We start from the raw sequence: 25,688 nt of genomic DNA, 5'->3' as shown, positions 1-25,688 counted from the left end.
TGATAACTAGTATTTGATTGAGTTACAGGTAAATTTTTGTTTTTAACCAAGTCAATTGAATTTAAAAAAAAAATAGATTCAAAATTTGATTCAAATCAGATCATACTTCAAATGTGAAATTCAAAAAGATTAAATAAAAAATGATATTCTAAATGATAAAATTTTAATGAAATATATAACTAAATAAAGATAAATTAAAAAACCAAAAAAATAATCAAAAAACTGAATAATAGAAAAAAACAGGCTAAATTGATTAAAATATTTAAAAATTTCATCGATTTAGTTCGTTTTTAGTTTGATAAATATAAAACTAAAAAATCAAACCAAAATTAATAATTAAGTCAAATCTAAAAAAAACTGATTCAAACTAAAATAAAACCCATTATAAATTATAAAAAAACCACAAAAAAATATAATTTTTAATTTTTAATATAAAATAATTAAACCAAAACAAAACTACATTAAAACTAATTTAATCGGTTATGTTTTAGTTTTCCTTCTAAAATAATTAAATGTAACCAATTTATTTGAATTGGTTTTAGTTTGATTTTTTATAAAAAAAAAATTGATTTTGTTATTTTTAAATAAAAATTGAATCAAAATAAAAATAATTACCTCTCAGCCCAATCAACATTTATTGAATTTAAAAAAGACTCGGAATAAATGGTTCGACTAGTCTAGTCCTTGAGTTTCAAAAAGATGGGTGTAACCAATGTTAAAATATCATCTAGTTAGTCAGGTTGTTTCAATATCTAATCTAACCAAGACTTGACTCGAGAAATTGATTCATTTGAAGCCGTGCAACTCAATTTTATATAATAATAATAATAATTTTAAAATAATATTATTTTAATTTTTTTCTTAAAAAATCATGAAATAACATTAATTTAATTTATTAAGGTGAATTTGCTCGATTTATAACTCCACTGTTTGGAGACCGAAGTTTAACAACTTTAGGTGTAGAGATCAACTAAGACTATTTTTTATAAATAATATTAATAATATATCTCTAACATGTGCACTGATTTATCAAATGAATTTGCTGTTAAGTTGTGTGGCTCAGCTCACACCAATGTACTACCAATGTACTATTTTTTAGAGAGTTTATGTGCGTTTAATATTGTAATGTATAATAATTTTTAAAAGTATTTTTTAATTAAAATAATAATAAAATAGTATTTTTTTTATTTTTTATATTAATATATTAAAATCATCTAAAAAACACTTAAAAATATTACTTTAATATTTTTTAAATTAAAAAATCATTTAAAGAATTATAACACAAAAATAAACTATTACTTAGTTTCATGAGAATATTTTGCCAAAAATATCTATTGTAGTCATTAAACATTATTTTCTACCCTCCTCATAATTTACGAGTGTCTTTGAAACACTCATTAATTCCAACAGGCGCATTCTCATGTTCTTTAAATTAACTATATCAATGCATCATAATACATACACATAATTTAACCTTCAGCTAATTGTAAATTTTTTGCAGTTACTAAATAACCTTTTCTATGAAACCTACAAGTGTTTCTAAAGCACTTACCGATTCCAACTAGCGCGCTGTCATGTCCTGTAAATTGACTATATTAATATGTCACAATACATGAAACTTAATTTCACCTTCATCTAATTGTAATTTTTTGTAGTCACTAAACAACCTCTTCAAACCTAATTGTGATTTGAAGCACTCAATGATTCCAATTGTTGTGCTGCCATATCCTCTGAATGGGCTACGTTAATATATCACAATACATGACACCTAATTTTACCTTACCTACTTATAACATTGTTAGTTGTAAATGGGTGTTCTATATTAAAAGGCACGCTAATGGTTTTGTTGATCAATTAAAGGCCAAACTAGTGGCCAAATGGTTCAATCAAAGACAAGGATTGGATTACAAAGAGATATTCAATCTTGTTGTAAAACTAGTAATTATTCATATTATCTTAATAATTGTTATTATACAAGATTGGTCTTTTTGGCAGTTAGACGTCAATAATGCCTTTTTTCATAGGCATTTCACTAAAAAGGTTTATATAAAGCAGTCATCTGGTTTCAAAAGCCTGAAAAAACCAAATCATGTTTGCTGTCTTTCAAAGGTAATATATGGTCTAAAACAAGCACCTCGTGCTTGGTATTCCGCTATCACATTGGCGCTATTAGAATTTGGTTTTATCAATTTTAAATCTGATTCTTCTCTCTTTGTGTTTTCTGATGGTTTAATCATTGCCCATTACCTAGTTTATATTGATGATTTGATCCTCATTAGAAACAATCTGATTTTTTTGCAAGCATTATTGCCCAGATTGGACATAAATTCTCCATCAAGGATTTGGGCCCTTACACTTTTTTCTTGGCATTGAGGTCATTAATACTGCAGATGCTTAGTTTTAAATCAGCATCAATATATCCAAGATTTACTTGCTAAAACAAGTATGGATGGAGCTAAGGATATCATAACTTTGCTCTTTGTCTCAGTTCCTTTAAAACTGGCAGATGGTTCCTCATTAGTTTATTTTGTAGAATATCAACGAGCGATTGACACATTATAATACCTGATCTTAACTCGTCTAGATATCAGCTTTGCAGTCAATAAACTCTCATAATTTATGCACAATCCCTCATAAATCCACTAAACAACCACTAAAAGATTGTTGCATTACTGAAAGAACACCATTTTTCATGGCATCAATATCAGGAAAACTTCAAACCCAGCACTCACATGCTTCTCGGATGTTGATTGAGCTGATAGCTTGGATGATAGAAAATCAACTTCAACTTATATTCTCTTCCTTAGTTTCATACCCATCTCATAGAGCAAAAAAAAAAAAGTAACGTGTCATTGCATGATCATTCATCAAAATTGAATATAAAACTTTAGCAACAGCTACAGTTGAGTTCATGTGGTTGTTCTCTCTACTTCACAAAATATAGTTTCCATTACTACACTCACCTACACTTTTATATGATAATTTAGGCGTAACATAGTTAAGCTTTAATCATGTCTAACATTTTAGAATAAAACACAATTAGATAAACATTCATTTTATACGAGATTTGGTTGAGAAAGCATTTTTTCATGTTCGACATGTTCATACTAATGATCAATCAGCTGATTTACTCACCATGTCACTTTCTAAATAAAGAATAGAATATTTATAAGACAATATTGACGTAGCTGATAATAATCTATTCTTGCAAAGGCGTATTAAAAAAACTAAAGAAATCACAAAAGTACCAACTCAAGTCTAGTTGTCACCATTAATATTATTACTAAATATTGTGTATTTCATGATTCTAGTATCCGTTTTCTATTTCTATTATGATATATATTTTTAAATGTCTAAATTTATGCTCTTCGATTATATAAAAATACAAAGTATGTGCTGAGATTATTGTGTGTTTTTATAATAAGAACAACTATAAGAATTCAAATCCTCTTTGCATATGTTTTAAGTATTCTAAAAAATAGAGAGGTGCCGGTATAATTTTTGGTTTGTTTTTTAAAAAATGAGGGCTTTGTTGTTTTTTTATTTATGGATTTGAGTTTTTATTATCATTTGCTTTGAAAGGAATGTTGGGTCATTTGGTTATTTAGTCCATTTTGATCAAGCTTATTTTTATGTTAAGTAGCCCAGCAACCTGTGGGGTTTGGGCTAAGCCTTTAGATAATTATAAGGCTGTGTTTGGCCTAATAAAACTTTGTTAAAGAAAGATGTATTTTGTATTTTTTTAGGTTATTAAAGTTTTTTTTTTTTTTTTGACACGCCCCAAACAAAATCTCAGGCATTGTCTTTCTGCCTTTTCAGTGTTTTTATCAAACATGGTCTTAGTTTCAGAATGAAGAAATGGACATTCGTTTTTGCTGTATGGTTTTTATTTCACTCCCTTTGGACCATGACCCAGATGGAGTGGTCCTTCATTTCACTCCGTTCCAGCACTCGCCCGTTTAGAATTGGCTTTTATTTCACTTCGTTTAGCCCTCAGCCCAAACAAATTGATTTTTTTTTAAAGAACAAGCACCGTCACAGTTATTTATTCCTTGTTTAATGTTTGGATTCCATCTTAAATCCTGATATCGGCTACCAATAAATATTGGTGCCAGCGTTCAAGATGAACCAAAATAAAAATAAATAAATAAAATCATCTCCGGTTCTCTGCCATGGCAACATCACCCACCCCACTGGTGTTCAAGGTGTCTCGGCGGGAACCAGTTCTGATCACCCCTTCTGAGCCAACCCCACATGAACTCAAACCTCTTTCAGACATAGATGACCAAGATGGTCTCAGAGTCCAAATTCCACTCATTCTTTTTTACACTTACGATCCTTCAATGCAAAGGAGGGATCCTGTTAAGGTCATTAAGGAAGCACTTGCTAAAACACTGGTGTTTTACTATCCATTTGCCGGTAGGCTTAGAGAAGGGCCTAAGCGTAAGCTCTTGGTGGAGTGTACAGGTGAGGGTATTTTGTTTATTGAGGCTGATGCCGATGTTACGCTTGAGCAGTTTGGTGATGCGCTCTATCCTCCAATTCCTTGCCTTGAGGAGCTCCTCTTTGACGTGCCTGGCTCCAGCGGGATGATAAACTGCCCTCTGCTTCTTGTTCAGGTTTGTCTCCTGTGTATGTTGCTTACTTAGGGATCATCGATTCTATCTTAGTTTACAAAGCAGGATCATCCTTCTCTGTTTTTTTTTTTTTTAACACAAAATTAGAGTTCAACTCATGAAACAACGCCAGCCAGCCAAATTTAACTGTGTTTCTCAAGCATGGACAAGTTAAAATGGCTGTAGAAGAACAGTACGAGAAATTAGAGTTCAACTCATGAAACAACGCCAGCCAGCCAAATTTAACTGTGTTTCTCAAGCATGGACAAGTTAAAATGGCTGTAGAAGGACAGTACGGGAAATTAGAGTTCAACTCATGAAACAACGCCAGCCAACCAAATTTAACTGTGTTTCTCAAGCATGGACAAGTTAAAATGGCTGTAGAAGAACAGTACGAGTAGTAAAACTAGCAGCAAAAGAAGAAGATTTGAAAGAGAATGATCCCATGATTCCCATCCCAAAGAAGAGTCCAAAATGTCTTTCAAGCAATACCAGCGATCATTACTTGGTAGAATATTGGAAACTTCAATTTAGTCCTTGATGTTTGCAAGAGAAGGATTTAATATTTGTGGTACCAAACTACCAATAGCTTTAATTGTTTTAAATAAATAGAAATATATTTAATTTTATCAAATTACACATCAAACGGGAATCTGATACCCCGAATAGTCAATATTTAAACAACTAACAGAACACAATCTTAACTAATCAAATAGAAAAAAAAATGATGATTGAAATTAAAAAAAGAAGAAGAAGATAACAGTGTGAATCACCAGCAATTTTATGATGTCTTTTTTTTTTTATCACTATATAATATACCGTTTACCCTATATAAAATCTGATGGAGTTGGTATCAAGTGATGGATGGTATCCTTCATGATGATGGAGCTTCATATCTAATTTTATAAATGATGATGATGAAGATTCAAGATGTTCAACAAAAATACTTCTTCTTCTTATTATTATTATTATTTTCTTTTCTTGATTTGCAAATTTAAGATAATCTTGTTTAATTTCTTTTGATTTCAAAGAACAATATTATTATATCAATCCTTACAGAATTAGCCATTAATAATTCCTTGTTTATGTTATATTTGTTTTTATGTAGATCGTAGATAATATATTTTAAATTTGAAGGTTCTAAATTATTTGAAAATATAATTATTTTTTATTCATTTTTAATTAGAAATTGAAAATGAATCAAATTTATTATCCAATCATTATTATATTAATCAAATTGACACCTATATATTCAATTATGGATTGAATTGTTTTTAGCTTATTCTAGTAAAGTAGAAGTACCAAGCTCCAATGTGATAGTTCTTGTCTTTTACCCTATCATAAAAAAACAGTTCAATTAGTTAGCTGTTTGATCCGCTGAATAACTTATGTTTTGTGCAATGGATGTCATATATATATATATAATTATGTTTTAAATTTTGACATTATAAAAATAAAACTTGTTAGAAAATAATATAAATTATATATTATAATTTTACATTATTAGGATATAAATTATATATTATAATTTTACATTAGATTAAATTAATTCTTTAACATAGTATTAGAGTTTTGATAGCCAAGCGGTCATAAATTCGAATATTATCATTATTATTTATTTGATAAAAATTAAATATAGAATAATATGGATCTATACTAGTTTCAAGTCTAAAAAATTTTTACTTATAAAAATATATTAAAAAAATAATATAAATTATATTTTGAAACCTCACCTAACCGTTTAAATTATTGAATTGAATTAGATTTTTAAACAAAATTAACTTGTTTTTTATTCTTGAAAAATTATTATTTTTATTTATTTTATATAAAAAAATTTATATCATCCCTATTTTAACTAGACTTATATATTTTAAAATTTATAACTAAAAATATTTTTTTAAACTAGTTTTTAAAATTTTAATCATAGAAATTACTACATTAATTTTAATCATAGAAATTACTACATTACTAAACACACAGGTTACATAAAAATAATAGCTAAGTTCGTTCACGGTGAAGTCGACATCGTACACAATGTCCTTGTGTAACCTTTTTGTTTCTATTTTTCTTGTTGTTTCTTTTTGTCTTTTCCAAAGGGAAGACACATGTATCGATTATACATTTCCAGACTAGAATAACGTGTGGGGAAGGGGAGGTCTGCATATAATTGAATGACGGACTATAGAGCATCTGGAAGAGGGTGTTTTTTTTTTTTTTTTATATGGAAGAGGTGTTTTTTGTTTTTTGAATCTTCGTTTGCATAATGAAAAGCAATTAATAGCATTTGATATAGGTTTACAGATTTTCTTTTCTAATCATAGCGAAGAAATTCATAATGTACCGACAGAACCGATTGTTGAACATAGATTCACTAAATGGATGCAGCACTTGAGCTTGTACACTATTGCAGTTAAAACAGATGAACAAGTTCCATGAGGAATTGATGAAACTAACAGATGGTTTGTCTGTATAAACGGACAGGTGACGCGTCTCAAGTGCGGCGGAATTGTCTTTGCCATCCGTCTGAACCACACCATGAGTGACGGTACTGGCATAAACCAGTTTTTGTCAGCCATGTGTGAGATGGTGCATGGAGCACAGACTCCCTCTATCCAACCAGTTTGGGAAAGGCACGTTTTAAATGCAAGGAACCCACCTCAGGTAACCTGCTTACACCACGAGTATGATCAACTGGTTGATGACACCACTGACAACGTTCCGCTTACTAAGAAGACCCATCGTTCATTCTTTTTTGGACCTGCTAACATATCTGCTATTCGTGGCTTTGCCCCACTACACCTTCGCCATTGCTCCACATTTGATGTATTGACTGCGTTTTTGTGGAGGTGCCGAACCATTGCACTTCAACCAAACCCAAATGATGAGATGCGGATGCTATGCATTGTCAATGCTCGCAATAGATTTAACCCTCCGTTACCTAGAGGTTATTATGGAAATTGCATAGCATACTCAGTGGTGAGGGCAACAGCGGGAGAAATCTCACGAAATTCTTTAGGCTTTACGCTGGAATTAGTCAGGAAGGCCAAGGCGAATGTGACTGAAGAGTACATGCGATCAGTGGCTGATCTACTGGTGATTAAAGGTAGACCTTGTTACACAATGGTGCGGTCTTACCTAGTGTCGGATGTGACTCGTGCAATGTTTGCAGAGATGAACTTAGGATGGGGTAAGCCGAAGTATGCCGGGCCTGCTAAGGGTAATGTGGCAAGCTTTCAGATACCATATAGGACTAAGAAAGGAGAAGATGGTGTTCTTGTGACCCTTTGCTTACCGACTCCTGCTATGGAAAGATTTGTGAAGGAGCTGGATAGCACGTTTAAGGAGCAGTCAAATGGTGGTGGCAATGCTAAATCCCCCTTATCTTCCTTGTAGGGAAAATAACTATTTTTCCAAATGATATAAATGCATGCCTATTGTGTTCATTTGCTTTGAGTTCATGTGGAGAATCTATCTGGATTTGTTTTTGGATCACGTTAACTATGACACAGAGCACCATCTTGGACAAGTAACTCCTTCAGCTTTTTCTATATTTATTTCAATAAATGCTTCTGTTGATTGGTCTTGGACATATAATCTGTGATAGTTTCCTGTAAAACCTGGATTAGGTCACTTGCTACAATGGATGGGCAGGGAAGCTGTTCTACAAGAACCTCCTAGCTAATAGACGCAGCAGACTGGTTTCATGAGGATATGTTCTTCATTTTCTAACTTGTGGACCTTACCTGTGTAGGATTCTTGTATTCTTGTTTCATCTAACTTGTCTTCTGACAGTGAAATTGCCTGCAAATTATCAACTCTTCCTTTTTAACAGCAAGTAGTTGCTGTTCAATTTGAGTAAGTCCAGTATGTGCAATTGAAGGCCTTATGCTGGACTTGCTTGAAGCAGATGAGGCATGCAACTTGTGTGTTTGATTTTATGCCATGAGGTATTTTTTAAAATTATTTGAGATGATATCAGAATATTTTTATTATCAAATAGTTATGAGATTAAATCTTATTATTTTATTTTAATTTATAAAAATTAAATATAATATAATATAATTTTATATAAATAATTTTTTCAAGTTCAAATAATTTTATATAAATAATTTTATTTCATTTAAAAGGATATATTTAAAAAATTTTCTTTTATTTTTATATTTTAACTCTAAAATAACTAGACTTAACACTTAAAACTATGATTCACTCTATTAAAGTAGATTGACTTTAATCATTAAACAACTTAATAGTTAAAAAACACAACAATATCTTAGTTTGTATCAGAAAAATAAACAATGGAGCTTACCTTAGATGGAGTGTATTAAAAGTGATACGTTCTTTTTATACATAACTAGTTCTCTTATTTAAACTTTAAAATTAATTAGAGTTTTTAATAACCAAAATATTAGAGGACAACTCTATTCCTTGTTTTTTCTATCCATTATTAAAAGATTCCGGTCCATAAGGATATTTTCTACAATGCCAATGCCATACACGTGCAACAAAAATGATAAAAACTTTTCTCTCTTATACCATTGAATTTAAAACCAATTAAGAAATTTGTAATATAATATAAGAGCATTAAAAAATTAAAATTATTTAGTCCTCTAATATGGAACTAGTTTTACTATAGATTACAATAATAAATTGATGATCTTATCTTTCATAACAAAGAATAATGAACTAGTTATTAATAGTTAAATTATGTTTTTTATAAATTCATTTATCATTGTTATATTCATTGGATTTATCATTGTTATATTCATTGGAAATGCATTGGTCTTTTTATATTTTAGATACATCGTGAAATAACTTAAATAGCTTTAAAAGTAAAAAAAAATAAAGTTGGGCATAAGAACTTTTTGGTTTTTTAACAATTTAATTGTACAATGTAATGAGTAAATACTTTTAAAAATAAAATACTAGCATCTAAGGGCATGTTTGTATTTTTCTAATTGTTTTTTAGTTATATTCATCTAAAATGAGAGACAATTCAGTCTTTCAACATATATAAATATAATTAAAAAAAATAAAAGTAGTTAGTGCATGTTATGCATACACTAATGAGTAGAGACACCTTATTCTTTTGATTGTTTTTTTTTTTTATATCATTTTCTTGATTTTATTTTCAGTTTCATTTCTTGTTGTTTTATTTTATTTAGTTTTTATACTAGATTTAATCATTATTCTTTTGATTGATATTTGTTTTGATTTTAGAATTTGGATAATTGAGAATGTTGCTTCATGATTTTTTTAGATTCGCCTGCTATAAGTTAACCTGATTTCATGTCCTGTGTCATGAGTTTTAAATATTAACATGATTTGACTTTAGTTTTTTTAGTTTTTTATATTGTTTTTATCATTTAACATTAGATTAGCGGGCTTCCATCTTTGTGATTTTTTCCGCTTCCCTTTCTATAGGATTATTACGATCACAAATCTCAAGTTGTAAGTTAGTCGAGTTAACTAGGGTTGATTCAAGTTTTTTCATTAATTTTTTTAATTTTATATTGTATTTTATTTTTAATTTTTTTATATGAGGTTATCTCAACTTCACAATCAGACCATTAATTTGACATGTTAATTCGAGTCAGGTTATTTAATATCTTTTAAAATTGATTTTTTGAAATTGATTTTTTAATATTTTTTTTTTTTGTAATTGAGTTTTATATATATTTTTTAATTTTTATAAAGTTAATTTAACCTAGCCCATGTCATTACACACGTGTATATGAGAACACGTTGCTATGCCTGAGGTGGGATATATATTCCAACTATTTTGATTAAAAATGTTTGAATAAAATTTTCTTGCTACCACTCCACGTGACATTCTCTCGTGTGGCTATTAATAATTGTTTCATAACTTTTAGTTAATGAAATCTTTTATTTTATCATCAACCTTGTTCATGATTGTATTTTCCTTAGCAGTTAATTTTAAATCCTAGAATAATTAAGAAATAAAAAAAAATCTCAAAATATTTTACGAGTCACACAAACATGTGTATGTGTTTTTGTTGCCCCGTTATGTAAACAAATCTTTTAACTTTGGGTTTCAATTTCAAGGATAAATTACAAAAAAAAAATATTATAGATACCTTGAAAATTTTAATCTCTATGCTCTGATTATTAAAATAAAAAAATCATAACATTGCATTATTGAAAAAGAAATTAAAATATTTTTTCACGTATTGAATTGATTAAAAGTTAGATGATGATGAAGAAATTATTTTCATAAAAATTGCTTGAATAATAGATACTTTAATTCGGTTTCATTAACAATAGATAAACTGTATCATAAATTTATTTTGTTTAAAAACTCGAGAAATACACAAAGTTTATATAAACTCTTATGATTTCACAATTGCACGATAGCTTTTGCTGAAAAAATAAGTAGAGTTTTCTAATGAAATTGGATAAGAAGTTATAAAGAATTGAGATCAATCGAAATATGAATTTAAATATTTTCTTTATATATATATATGTTATTTATTTAGCTGAAACATACTCTTAATATATATGTCATGAAATAATGATTGAAAATAAACAAGTTTCAAATATTTATATATTTTATTAAATTCAATTTCTTATATTCTAAAAAATAAGAATTCACATATTTTGTAGGAAGTATACCAAAGTTTAAATCCCCAACAAAGTGTGAGTTAATGGGTAGCTGAAAGCTTAACTCAGTCAAATAATTTTTTTTTATGTTGAAGTTGTTAGATACTTCACATAAATAATGAGCACATAAATAATGAGTTTTTCTTGGATTTTAATCTTATGTTAAGACATGAGCTTACTTGTAAACTTTGTATTTGAACTTTAGTATTCTTGAAAAAATAATTATCTTATGCAAACAGAGATTCTTTAATATTTCAATTAGTAAATACACGAGAAAAATAAAAAAATAAAAATTAAATTACAATTTGAATAATATTTCAAGTTATATCAAGAGAAAAAAGAAGAAGCCAGTTCTAGTGGACTAAAAAATAATATCTTTTTATTAATATAAATATTTGAATTAAATTACATATATTTCAATTAATTTTACTGATTTTAAAATTCATGATGGGCATAAAAGGGTTAATATCCACCTGGTTCTTGGCAGAAGCGACTCTATAAAGTGGCTGTTTGGAATTATTTATTTTTGTATTTATTTTTTAAAACTCTTTTCCTTTAATTATTGTAAGATGGAGTGGTTCTTCATTTCAGTCCGTTCGAGCACTCGCCCATTCAGAACTGACTTTTATTCCGCTCGTATATTCCTCAGCACAAACAAATTGATTTTTTTATAAGAAAAAGCACCGTCACAATTATTTATTCCTTGTTTAATCTTTGGATGCCGTCTTAAATCTTGATATCCGCTCCCGATAAATATTGGTGTCCGCGTTCAAGATGAACCAAAATAAAAATAAATTAAAAAAAATTATCTCTGGTTCTCTGCCATGGCAACACCTCCCACCCCACTGGTGTTCGAGGTGTCTAGACGGGAACCAGTTCTGATCACCCCTTCTGAGCCAACCCCACATGAACTCAAACCTCTCTCAGACATAGATGACCAAGATGGTCTCAGAGTCCAAATTCCTCTCATTTATTTTTACCCTTACGATCCTTCAATGCAGAGGAGGGATCCTGTTGAGGTCATTAAGAAAGCACTTGCTAAAACACTGGTGTTTTACTATCCATTTGCCGGTAGGCTTAGAGAAGGGCCTAAGCGTAAGCTCTTAGTGGAGTGTACAGGTGAGGGTATTTTGTTTATTGAGGCTGATGCCGATGTTACGCTTGAGCAGTTTGGTGATGAACTCTATCCTCCAATTCCTTGCCTGGAGGAGCTCCTCTATGACGTGCCTGGCTCCAGCGGGATGATAAACTGCCCTCTGCTGCTTATTCAGGTTTGTCCCGTGTATGTTGCTTACTTAGGGATCATCGATTCTATCTTAGTTTACAAAGCAGGATCATCCTTCTGTTTTTTTCTTACACAAAATTAGAGTTCAACTCATGAAACAACACCAGCCAACCAAATTTAACTGTATTTCTCAAGTATGGACAAGTTAAAATGGATGTAGAAGAACAGTACGAGTAGTAAAACTAGCAGCAAAAGAAGAAGATTTGAAAGAGAGAATAATCCTATCCCCAAGAAGAGTCCAAAATGTTTATCAAGCAATGCCAGCCATCGTTGCTTGGTAGAGTATTGGAAACTTATCCTTCAATTTAGCACTTAATGTTTGCAAGAAAAGAATTTAATATTTCTCTATTGTTAAATTTGGTAACCATTAGCGTTAATTATCTTAAATAAATAAAATCATGTTTAATTTTACCAAATTGTGCATCAAAAAAGAATCCAATTTGTTTCTATTCTACTTGTTGCTTCTTTCTTTTTTTCAAAGGGAATATCACATTTATCCATTATATATTTCCACTAGAATAATGTGTGGGGAAGGGGAGGTCTGCATATAATTGAATGGCAGACAAAAGAGCATATGGAAGAGGTGTTTTTTGTTTTTTGAATCTTCGTTTGCATAATGAAAAGCAATTAATAGCATTTGATATAGGTTTACAGATTTTCTTTTCTAATCATAGCGAAGAAATTCATAATGTACCGACAGAACCGATTGTTGAACATAGATTAACTACATGGATGCAGCTCTTGAGGTTGCATATTATCGCAGTTAAAACAGATCAACAAGTTCCATGAGGAGTTGATTAAACTAACAGATGGTTTGTCTGTATAAAATGACAGGTGACGCGTCTCAAGTGCGGCGGAATTGTTTTTGCTATCCGTCTGAACCACACCATGAGTGACGGTACTGGCTTAAACCAGTTTTTGTCAGCCATGTGTGAAATGGTGCATGGAGCACAGACTCCCTCTATCCAACCAGTTTGGGAAAGGCACGTTTTAAATGCAAGGAACCCACCTCAGGTAACCTGCTTACACCACGAGTATGATCAACTGGTTGATGACACCACTGACAACATTCCGCTTACTAAGAAGACCCATCGTTCATTCTTTTTTGGACCTGCTAACATATCTGCTATTCGTGGCTTTGCCCCACTACACCTTCGCCATTGCTCCACATTTGATGTATTGACTGCGTTTTTGTGGAGGTGCCGAACCATTGCACTTCAACCAAACCCAAATGATGAGATGCGGATACTATGCACTGTCAATGCTCGCAATAGATTTAACCCTCCCTTACCTAGAGGTTATTATGGAAATTGCATGGCATACTCAGTGGCGATGGCAAAAGCGGGAGAAATCTCACGAAATTCTTTAGGCTTTACGCTGGAATTAGTCAGGAAGGCCAAGGCGAATGTGACTGAAGAGTACATGCGATCAGTGGCTGATCTACTGGTGATTAAAGGTAGACCTTGGTACACAATGGTGCGGTCTTACCTAGTGTCGGATGTGACTCGTGCAATGTTTGCAGAGATGAACTTAGGTTGGGGTAAGCCGAAGTATGCCGGGCCTGCTAAGGGTAATGTGGCAAGCTTTCAGATACCATATAGGACTAAGAAAGGAGAAGATGGTGTTCTTGTGACCCTTTGCTTACCGACTCTGGCTATGGAAAGATTTGTGAAGGAGCTGGATAGCACGTTTAAGGAGCAGTCAAATGGTGGCGGCAATGCTAAATCCCCCTTATCTTCCTTGTAGGGAAAATAACTATTTTTCCAAATGATATAAATGCATGCCTATTGTGTTCATTTGCTTTGAGTTCATGTGGAGAATCTATCTGGATTTGTTTTTGGATCATGTTAACTAAGACACCGAGCACCATCTTGGACAAGTAACTCCTTCAGCTTTTTATATATTTATTTCAATAATGCTTCTGTTGATTGGTCTTGGACATATAATCTGTGATAGTTTCCTGTAAAACCTGGATTAGGTCACTTGCTACAATGGATGGGCAGAGAAGCTGTTCTACAAGAACCTCCTAATGGACGCAGCAGACTGGTTTCATGAGGATATTCTTCATTTTCTGACTGAAAATATGGTAAAAACCTTGCCTGTGTAGGATTCTTGTTAGCTTGTCTTCTGACAGTGAAATTGCCTACAAATTATCAACTCTTCCTTTTTAACAGCAAGTAGTTGCTGTTCAATTTGAGTAAGTCCAGTATGTGCAATTGAAGGCGTTATGCTGGACTTGCATGAAGCAGAAGAGGCATGGAACTTGTGTTTTTGATTCCATGGTGTAAGGTATTTTTTTTAAATTATTTGAGATAATATCAGAATTTTATTGATCAAGTAACTTTCATTTAAAGGAAAATATGTTATAAAATAATATAAATCTTTTAATAATATAAATTTTACAATCACTATCCAATATATATATATATATAAGGCAGAGCTGTTCAGTAATAGCAAATAAAGTTTTATACAACCACCTTTATTGATATTTATCTTCCTGTTTGATGCTCTGTGATAACTTTTACTATTATATTTAAAAAACATTTTTTTTAGACAATACATTGCAGACAGAAAGTAGACATTAGATATTGATGCATCAAATCACATGACAGTTAAATTAGGCATTCTATAAATAATAATTAATACACGCTTCACTATTTGTATAACTTGAAATAGCCATTTAACTCGTGTTTTCGCTCTAAGCTATAAATTTATTTTTTAAAAAAATATTAGGTATGTAAGTTATTTTTATGTGTTTTTTACGTAAAAAATTTAAAATGTAAATTAAAAATTCAATATAGACATCCAATTAAATAAATTAATAATCATTTATCTAAATAAACATAAAAAAATCAATAATAATTAAAAGTTGTTAATGATAATCAAAAGAGAAATTAAAAAAAGAAAAATTAAAAAATAAGACTTGGTTAATGTTTAATTGAATATCTTGATTTGTAAAAAATAAATTAGTTTTACTTGGTTGTATTTGCTAAATATATTTATTTAACTAATTAAAACAAAAATTTACACTCTAAAACACTTGTGATCTAAAAAATAAATATAAATAAAAATGATTGAATAAACCCAAGACATAATATTTTTGATTTGTTAAACCTTGCATGATATTTTTTTTTATGTAAGAATTAAAATTTTATTTTGAAAAATAAAGTTAATTTGTAATGGAATGATCAAATTGCAAAACAAAAAACTTATATAAAAAGAATAAAAATAAAACAAAAATAAAAAGAATGAATACTCAAATTGACAAATAACAAATAAAAAGGACAATAATGTCTTTTAATTAATAACAAAAAAAATAAAAAATAAAAAAAACTGTCGATGACAATCCAACAATCTTGTTTGACCACGCATCACTCCTTGTGGGAAAAAGACATGGCAAGGCATCTTGAAAATGTAACCAAGAAAAGAGAGCTTAGGAACCGACACCACCGTAGAAAATATGTAACCATGAACTAGGTAAGCATTGATAAGAATGGACAGCTCGTTGAAAATTTTCATTTCCAACAAGTACCAGTCCTCCCACCGAACCAAAATACTAAAGTCTTGTCTTCTTTTGACTTTTGTTTAACGCCATACCTATGTCAGCATCGATTGTTTGAGATGTTTCTGCTGATTTTAAATTACCAGTTTGGATTAACGAGATTAAATTTAATTTGTTTTTGGCGAAGAGTTTAGTTTTTTCTATCCATTTATGTTTTTTGTTGCTCCCATGTTATTTACGTCGTTCCTTTCTGCTTCATCCACCTCCTCCTCCTCTTCCTTTCCAGCTTATTTTACTTTCATTTGACTTTGAATATTGCAACCTGTGTATTTAATTTTACGGTGTTAGATGTTTTTTAAAATTATTTAATATCATATTAGAATCTTGTTAATCAAATAATTATGAATTAAATCTTATTTTTATATTTTAATTAATAAAAATTAAATAAAAAATAATATAATTTTATGCAAATTTCAATTTCAAATAACTTCTATTTAAAGGGATATTAAAGAGAATAATATGAATTATTTAATGATTTATATTTTGCAATTACTAACCCCCTCTTTCTATATATATATATATATATATATATATATATATATATTCTTTTCACACACATATTTTGATTAAATAACAGAATTTGCTGCGTCTCAGATGTGCATTGCAAGCCTTTAATCATGAAATAAGCCCACAAAGTTAATATTTATGATATCTAGCATTGCAAGCCTATTTATAATATTTATGAAATAAGCCCACAAAGTTTCAATTTTTACAAGGCAGAGCTATTTAGCAAATAGAGTTTTATACAACCCCCTTTAATGATATCTATCTTCGTGTTTGATGCTCTGCGATAATTTTTACGATTATAATTTTAATTTTTTTTTAGACAATATCATTGCAGGCACAGAATAGACATTAGATAATGAATTCTCTTTACTTTCGGTCATTAAGTAAGATAATACTAAATTATCTATGAATTATATTTTTCAGTCAGCGCACGAACATTAATTAATTTTTATATTAAGAAACAGGAAGCAAGATAAACACTAATCAACACTTAAGGGTAAACTTTTCAGAACTACATTTTAATTATCTTTTTAAAGCTGGCTTTAATTTCCAGTCATGCACTTATTAAAAAATAAATGATTAATTGACGTTACAAAAGCTATAAAAACCGGGCATCTTAATTTCTAATAGTTATTAATTAGAAAAAATTAGCGAATTATATATATTTTTTATTCTGAACAATTAAGTACTAGTATTTTTGAGAAAATACATTGTGGTAAAGATTTTTTTTTTTATCAATTGAAAAATTCACATATTATGCATACTTAATAGATAATTTTCTTAATTTATATTTTTTAAATTATAATGGTAAAAGTTATCACAATATTAAATATATATTTTAAATATATATTTTAAGAGATTGTGACAATATATTTCCGTCACTTTCAAAGGAAGAAAAAAGGAATATTTATAGCAGTACCATTGCCTCTAAAAAAGCGAAGCAAACAAACGAAAATCTTTTCCAATAGACACGACAGGAAAACGCCACCATTTTTCTGATTATTTACAACAATTATTATCACATCGTTTTTAGTTATGGTTTTTTTTTTAAATATATTTGATTAAATTACTTTGAGATGGGTTTTTTTTATATAAAATAAATAAAAAATAAATCTTTATAAATAAAAATTATGTTATTTAAATTTTTACAAAATCAAGATTTGAAAGAAATAATACATGGGGTCAAAGGAAATCCCAGAAACGATTTATTTCTGCGGTTGGGAAAAAAAAAACCTTAATACCAAACGGTATTTAACTGGATGCTGTACTGTCTTCTACTTGTTTCTTGTCTGTCTTTGCATCCATGAGCTGTTAGAAACTAGGATTTCTTTTAGTTTCGACAACCACAAACTCACATACAGAGAGGGAGAAAGAGAGCAGATAATGATTTGTGGCGCCTGTTTACTTTTGTACTCCTTATCCTCCTAGATAACTAGTTCCTCTTTGTTGTCCCTGCCGAAAGCAGCAGAGGTTGAAATGAGAGAGAGAGAGAGAGAGAGAGATGATGGCTGAGCAAAGCAAAAGCAACCTGTCATTCGACCATGCACAGCTTGTAAGCATGAGTCAGTGCATCAAGAAGCAGTATAAAGACAAAAGAAATGATGCAAAAGCAAATTCCCTCAAATGAATAAATTTCAAAGGTGTACCAGGTGTGCGGCGTCTCAGTGAATCTTCTTGGACGGGTCTGAAAGTGCTTCTAGTTTGTTGCCTGGTATTATTGCTATGGCTAGTCGGTTTTTTTATTTTTTAAATTATAAATACTGGAATTTTCGTGTAAAATAGAAGATATTATAGCTGTATTATTTCTATTTATTTATTATAATTTGATAAATTAAGTTTATTGTGCTAAACAAATCTTGATTTTTTAGGTTAAGAACTCAATTTGAAAAAGTGAAATATCCTTAATTTTTTTATCAAATTAGATTTAGTATTTAAATCTCTCAAAAAAGTTATTATGGATCAAGATGTATTTTCTGTAAAAATATCTTAAGGTATAAGAGATAATAAATAATATTTATTATGTATGTTTGTAATGAAAGAATTGCTTATAAACTGTTCTAAAACTTCGTAGAGGTCATGAATATGAAGAATGAAGATGGTGATTAAGTTGATACGTAAGTGATAGTACTTTAGACTGATGCTCATTGATCATGGATTCGCAAGATAACCCACTCTGATTCTTGAGTTAAAGTTCGTAATTATATGCAGCTCTTATCAAATTAAAAAGAAAAAGAAAAAGAAAAAGAAAGAAAGAAAATCATAGAAAAAGGACGAACAAATTAAAGGTGCGAAGAAGCTTGCTTTCTCTCGGTGTATAATCTGTGGTAAAGTTGTTGCTTCCTTCTCACGGTAACAATCTCTTCCACAATATCACATCTAGTCTACCATTGATTTTGCTTATTTCCCTCACCACATTTCTTCTTCTTATTTTTTTCTTATGATCTCTGCTTCTTTTTCTGATTGAATCATCTGGAGCTCAACATCCTGCACATATCATCTTATTATACCATTCCCAGTTTTCCTTTCCCCCCTCAGTACGTACCATATCTCTTTACACATTCTTCTCTGCTCTCTCTGTTTTTTTTCCTGCATACAGCTCAAGCAAATTAACCAGCACACGAAGAACAACTCGAGTATAGGTAAGATATTTATACTTCAACTTCAATTTTTTTCTTTTTATCATTTTGATTTTTCACCACCTAACAACATTCTGAAAATTACTGGAAACGGGCTCTTTGAGTTGCCTTTGTAATATAAAGACTTGACAAGTCTTCGATCAACTCGTCGTGATGTCCATATATATATATATATATATATATATACATATATTAAACAGATTCTGTCCTTGATGTCCATCTTCTCACGTCAGTGTAACTTTGGCTACCCATTGCTTTCTCCTGTTTCAAATTGATTATACTTTCCACTTTTCAAATTTATAGTCCTATGATTGTTGTAAAACACTGTTTGAATTTTAGTTAAATATATTTTATAATATAAATTATAGCATTACCATCCGCTTTTGTTTAAAGTCGAATGTATTATTTTACATTGTCCTTCTTTACTTCATGTAAAATTCTTAATGTCAAATGTGGAATTTTATAGTTATGATATATGAATTGCTCTTCTATCAATATGTTTAAGTATTAATCAATAAACTTTTTGACATATTTAAGAAAATTAAATATGCATTGGATCCATCTTATCATGTATGGAATTGTTTTATTTTTATTTTTCAAATTAAAACTTTTCTATTCAATACTTTTATTTTTTTTCTACAGGAGAAAATGTTACGATCATATGATCCATTCTGGAATGATGTTGAAAAAATGGACGATGGTAGGATGGAGTGTAAGTTTTGTGGGCATTTATTTGCCAAAGGTACTTCCATTTCGAGGGTCAAATTACATTTATCAGGAGTGAAATGGCGGGGTGTTAAAATCTGTAAAGATGTCCCAGAAGAAGTTCAAGAAGCAGCCCGCGCAGCAATTGATGGCCCTCCAGCAAAAAAACTTAAAACTGTAGCAGGCTCAGGAAGTAACGATGCCAGTAATACAATTTCAGCTTCGGCACAAGAACAGAACAATGAAGGGAGACTTGTAGAAATGGCACAGCAAGGAGAAGCTTTTTCCCCTGGAGAGCTCGAAGAGTGGGTGGATAGCATCACTGATAAAGAGATTGAGCCTATGCATGATGCATTTGAGACTATACTGAGAACAGAACAAGTGCAGCATCTGGAGAGAGGCAGCTCTCTCGAGAGGCCATCAATTAATCAAGCTGATGAGCCTCGAGGAGATTCATCCCAACCAACAGATCCGTTGTGCCGTGACCATGGAATATATTATGATCAACTCTGGTCTCCATTAGTAAACAACGATTTCATTATGAATGATGTGCAGAAAATGGTTAGAGTGAGGACAGAACCAGAGGAGGAGAGGGGGGAGGAGGAGGAGGAGGATGTGGAGAATAATAGTGGAAGATCAGTGCAGCCTGGTGTAGGAGCTAGTTCTTCCGGAGGCCTTAAATACGACACCTGTGAGCCTAGAGGAGATCCATTGCCTATTGGATCTACAAGGCTAGTGGGTCAAGCATTTGAAGAGAATATACATGTGGTACGATCTTTATTAATAGATGATGAAGTATCAATCATTGGTATTTATGGAATGGGAGGAGTCGGTAAAACAACAATGCTGCAACATATTCATAATGAACTTCTACAAAGATCAGAATTTTATCATGTTTACTGGGTGACTATGTCTCGAGATTTTAGCATTAATAGATTGCAAAATCTTATTGCTAAACATCTTGATCTAGATCTTTCAAGTGAAGATGATGATGTGAGTAGAGCTGTAAAATTGTTAAAAGAACTAAGAAAGAAAAAAAAATGGATTCTTATTTTAGATGATTTGTGGAATTTTTTTAGACCACACAAAGTGGGAATTCCTATCCCATTGAAAGGATGCAAATTGATTATGACAACTCGATCAGAACGAATTTGTGATCGGATGGAATGCCAACACAAAATGAAAGTGATGCCACTTTCTGAGGGAGAAGCTTGGACTTTGTTTATGGAGGAACTTGGACATAACATAGCATTTTCTTCAAAAGTGGAACGAATTGCAGTAGCTGTTATAAGGGAATGTGCTGGTTTGCCATTGGGGATTATAACAGTGGTGGGAAGCTTGAGGGGAGTGGATGACATACATGAGTGGAGGAATACATTGAAGAAACTAAAAAAATCAAAACTTAGGGATATGGAAGATGAGGTATTCCGGTTATTGAGGTTTAGTTATGATCGTTTAGATGATTTGGCCCTACAAAAATGTCTCTTATATTGCACATCATTTCCTGAAGATCATAAGATTGAAAGGGAGGAGTTGATAGATTATTTGATCGATGAAGGAATAGTGGAAGGAATAGGGAGGAGGCAAGAAGAACTTGATGAGGGCCACACCATGCTCAATAGACTTGAAGACGTCTGCTTATTGGAATGGGGTAGATTGTGTAATATTCGTAGATTTGTCAAAATGCATGACTTGATTAGAGACATGGCCATCCAAATACTGCAAGAGAACTCCCAAGTCATTGTTCAAGCAGGTGCACAATTAAGAGAATTACCTGATGCAGAGGAGTGGACAGAGAATCTTACGAGAGTTTCACTAATGCAAAATCATATTAGAGAAATTCCTTCAAGTCAGTCACCAAGGTGTCCCCATCTGTCAACTCTATTACTAAGTCATAATGAAAGGTTGGGATTTATTGCAGATTCATTTTTTAAGCAATTACTTGGGCTCAAGGTTCTTGATCTGTCTTATACAAATATTGAAAATTTGGCGGATTCTGTCTCTGATTTGGTGAGTCTCACTACATTATTGCTTAAAGGTTGTGAGAAGTTAAGACATGTACCCTCATTACAGAAGCTCAGGGCATTGAAGAAGTTAGATCTCTCTAATACAATACTTGAAAAGATGCCTCAAGGCATGGAATGTCTATCCAACCTGAGATATCTTAGAATGAATGGATGTGGTGAGAAGGAGTTTCCTGGTGGGATACTATCAAAACTCTCTCACTTGCAAGTCTTTATATTAGAGGAGTGGATGCCTACTGGATTTGAATCAGAATATGTCCCAGTAACAGTTAAGGGAAAGGAAGTAGGGTGCTTAAGGAAGTTGGAAACTTTAGAATGCCACTTTGAAGGTCACTCTGACTTGGTAGAGTATCTCAAATTTCGGGATGAGAACCAATCACCAAGTACATACAAAATTTTTGTAGGTCTGTTTGAGGAGTTTCATCTTTTAGATAAGTACACATATTGTAGAGATAAAAGTGTTTGGTTGGGTAATTTGACTTTCAACAGAGTTGGAAATTTTCAGGACATGTTCTTAAATGACCTTCAAGAACTGCTGATTTATAAATGTAATGATGTAACAAGTTTATGTGATGTTCCATCCTTGATGAAGACTGCAACTGAACTGGAGGTCATCAGCATTTGGGATTGCAATGGCATAGAGAGCATGGTTTCATCTTCTTGGTTTTGCTCCGCTCCACTACCATCTTCATCTTACAATGGAATATTTTCGAGTCTTAAAAAGTTCAATTGTTATAGATGTAGAAGCATGAAGAAGCTGTTCCCTCTTGCCTTGTTGCCAAGCCTTGTAAACCTGGAACAGATTATAGTTTATGATTGTGAGAAAATGGAGGAGATAATATGTACAAGATCAGATGAAGAAGATGTTGTGGGTGAAGAAGAAAGCAGCAGCAACATCGAATTCAAACTCCCAAAGTTAAGAGTTCTGGACTTGTGTGACTTACCAAAACTTAAAAGCATTTGTAGTGCAAAGCTGATTTGCGATTCTCTCGAAGAAATTGAAGTGTCATATTGTCAGGAGCTTAAGAGAATGGAGATTTTTCCCCCAGTGCTTGAAAATGGCCAGCCATCTCCTCCCCCTTCTCTTAGAATATGTATATATCCAAAAGAATGGTGGGAGTCAGTAGTGGAGTGGGAGCATCCGAACACAAAGGATGTCCTTCTACCCTTTGTAGTGTTTTTATAGGAGATGACTCTATGCTTAATATTGAATTACAGGTAAGCATGGTGATTCCTCTCTCTCTCAATCTCTATCTACCTTAAATTTAATTTTAATGAATTAGCCTCAACCATAACAGCTTAATGATTGGTCAATCTAATGATTTTACTGGTATCATCCTAACCTTTATTGAAATATAACAGAAAGAACGTAATTTGGTTTGGATAGTTTCTAATTATTGAGTTTTTATGGTACTCACAATATTTTCTTGCTTCTTTTTCTGATGGGGATCTTCAAGCAGATATTGCAAGGCTAGTTGGATTTCGAGTCTAAGCCATGGCCTAACATTTCAGGCAGTGCCAGGGATCTCATAAGAACATGCATGAACATGATCCAAAGGAATGGCTAACAGCTCATGAAATACTGTGTAAGTGTCTTCAATTTGCTATATGTAAGGAACCATGCTAGGAGTATTAGGCTAAAACATGTTCTAGTGTAGTCATTACTGGTGGATCTTGCAATTTACTAGGTTCTGGATGACAGATAAAAAACAACTCTTGATTCTGCTGTTTTGTCACCTTATCAATTGGTTTAGTATGTACTACTAATATGGTGTATGTGCTTTTTCCAAAATACTTTTCAACTAAAAAGATAATAATTTGATGCTTTTTCAGGTGTTTTTCAATGATTTCGATAACTTCACATCAAAATCATCTAAGATAACTTTAAAAAACATCGATTTTGATATTTCAATGGTTCAAACACACTTTTGAAAGCACTTTCAACTGCTGTCCAACTAGCAATACCATTGGTTTAATATATAGAGTGGTACCATTTCTCTGCTGCTTTAGTTTTACTCAGTGCATGTTTTGAACTAGGATTGATGCTTTTGGAAGATATGGAGAGGACTTGTGAATGCAGAGAATATTGAAGGAAGGATATTGAAATTGTTCCCAGAGACATCTAATCCCTTCATCATTGGAAAGCAACCATGCATCTTCAAGAAATTGCCATTGACTAGATTGCAATTTCGTAGACACAGCCATTTTAACATAGGATATCCCAGTGAAGAAGAACTAATTGGCTTTAGATGAGATGATTACTGAGCTTGATTGTACGTCATTCTGCCATTTCACTGGAAACTTGCCAAGCTTCAAGACACCTTCAAACAGCAGACGCTCAAGATGCCTCGACATACAAATGCTACTTGGGAGATTGGCAAGCTTTTTGCAATATGTAACAGTCAGACTTTAAGCCCACTGATATTTTTTTCGTGGATGAATTATTTTTATAGCAGTTCCACTTACGCAAACTTTCTCAAAACAGGGCATCTCTTCCACAATATCTGGAAAGGCCTCCAGTTTCTCAGAGGCAGTAAGAAGTAGCGTGGCAAGAGATTTCAATCTGAATCTGCTGAGAAGTCTTTGGAAAATCTTACAACATCAAAGCAAATCTCCACAAAATCCTCAGAGGGTTGGGGTTTTCTAAATGCTTTCCAGCTAAAATGTAAGAGAGCACAACTGGGACATAGTTCCTCCATCTTGTGTAGTGTTTCCACTCCGTGGGGAAACAGAAAATGTTCATATCTTCTCGTAATAATGATTCTACTGTCTGTAACAAGGCAATCTATTCATCCAGCTAACATCATCAATGTCAATAAGAACCTTTTTAGTGCACAATCTGTCCCTTATCGCATCTATTCCTGAATAGAGATTCCCAGCTATAAATTTCTCTCCTGTATCTGACACAGAAGTGTTTCTTGTTGTTCAATTTTGCTTCGACATTTCTCTAACATTTGCAAGAAAGAAGCTGCTTTCAAATTGATTAGCAATTTTGTTGTAAATAGCTTTGGCAATAATTGTCCCTGCTCACCAACCCCCCTAGTCCCTGCCATGCAAAATTTTAAAACAATTTAATTAACACAAAAATAAATATAAATATAAAAGAAAAAAAGGCTAGAATTTTCCTCAGTTGATTTTTATTAAAGTTCTTACTTTAATATAAATACAAAGAGCTTATATTATTGAGGAATTCAGACCAATGGAGGCTTAGCATACTGACACGTGATTAGACAAACCATTTACATCCATAAAAGAAGTTAATATTATTAGAGATAGATAGAAAAAAGTTTACAACACATATAAAAAAGGAGGATCATTTATGTCACGACTTGATTTCTGGATCCATGACCGGTACATAAATAAGATTTCCTTTCAAGATTCTATACCTATACGAACTCAAACTTACATACAAACTTATTTATTAAATAACTCAATCAGAGTTCAAAGCAGCATTAACAATTAACTAATTTCATAATATAATTTAATTGTCTTAATACAAGAGTTAATATAATTTCATAGTTTTGGAGCACTAACTAGACAAAAAAGAAAGTTACAAATTTCAACTAAAAAGCAGGTTCGGAAGGTCCAATAAAAGTAACCTACTATCAAGATATAAGCCTGAAAATGTTAAATAATTAGAGTGTGAGTTCAACAACTCAGTGAGTAGCTAATGTTCAATACACACACATGAGGTAATATAACAATAAGAAATATATATATATATATATATATATA

At 31.5% G+C, this 25,688-nt stretch overlaps 3 protein-coding genes across 6 annotated transcripts in view; all 3 read left to right on the top strand.

The window, feature by feature from the left end:
* Positions 1-4,068: 4,068 nt before the first annotated feature.
* Positions 4,069-8,286, top strand: LOC105140980 (benzyl alcohol O-benzoyltransferase-like). Of its 2 annotated transcripts, none has more exons than XR_845282.1 (3): positions 4,069-4,619; positions 7,098-8,065; positions 8,189-8,286. XR_845282.1 is itself a non-coding variant. In XM_011048033.1 (3 exons), exons 1-2 carry the CDS (start codon positions 4,173-4,175, stop codon positions 8,007-8,009), a joined length of 1,359 nt encoding a protein of 452 aa, XP_011046335.1. In that variant the 5' UTR covers positions 4,069-4,172; the 3' UTR covers positions 8,010-8,049; positions 8,205-8,250. The 2 variants fall into 2 exon arrangements, 1 of the variants encoding a protein (XP_011046335.1); XM_011048033.1 differs by having other exon boundaries at positions 7,098-8,049; positions 8,205-8,250.
* Positions 8,287-11,853: 3,567 nt separating this feature from the next.
* LOC105140979 (benzyl alcohol O-benzoyltransferase-like) lies at positions 11,854-14,636 on the top strand. Of its 3 annotated transcripts, none has more exons than XM_011048031.1 (3): positions 11,854-12,505; positions 13,354-14,305; positions 14,460-14,574. In XM_011048031.1, the coding sequence occupies exons 1-2, from the start codon at positions 12,059-12,061 to the stop codon at positions 14,263-14,265; spliced, it is 1,359 nt and encodes a 452-aa protein (XP_011046333.1). In that variant the 5' UTR covers positions 11,854-12,058; the 3' UTR covers positions 14,266-14,305; positions 14,460-14,574. The 3 variants fall into 3 exon arrangements, 1 of the variants encoding a protein (XP_011046333.1); XR_845281.1 differs by having other exon boundaries at positions 11,855-12,505; positions 13,354-14,398; positions 14,498-14,636; XR_845280.1 differs by having other exon boundaries at positions 11,855-12,505; positions 13,354-14,321; positions 14,444-14,574.
* Positions 14,637-14,724: 88 nt separating this feature from the next.
* Positions 14,725-25,688, top strand: part of LOC105141012 (probable disease resistance protein At4g27220) — a 24,285-nt gene continuing 13,321 nt past the window's right edge. Inside the window, exons 1-4 of the mRNA XM_011048076.1 lie at positions 14,725-14,808; positions 19,185-19,227; positions 19,867-20,402; positions 20,466-23,127. Coding sequence (XP_011046378.1) covers positions 19,873-20,402; positions 20,466-23,127 — 3,192 coding nt within the window. The 5' untranslated portion in view covers positions 14,725-14,808; positions 19,185-19,227; positions 19,867-19,872. The remainder of the gene's footprint in view (positions 14,809-19,184; positions 19,228-19,866; positions 20,403-20,465; positions 23,128-25,688) is intronic.

The sequence above is a fragment of the Populus euphratica genome, unplaced genomic scaffold (genome assembly GCF_000495115.2).
Source record: "Populus euphratica unplaced genomic scaffold, PopEup_1.0 scaffold318.1, whole genome shotgun sequence".
Taxonomy (NCBI): domain Eukaryota; kingdom Viridiplantae; phylum Streptophyta; class Magnoliopsida; order Malpighiales; family Salicaceae; genus Populus; species Populus euphratica.
The sequence above is the reverse complement of the archived record's forward strand: the minus strand, read 5'-3'. Positions and strand labels throughout refer to the sequence as shown.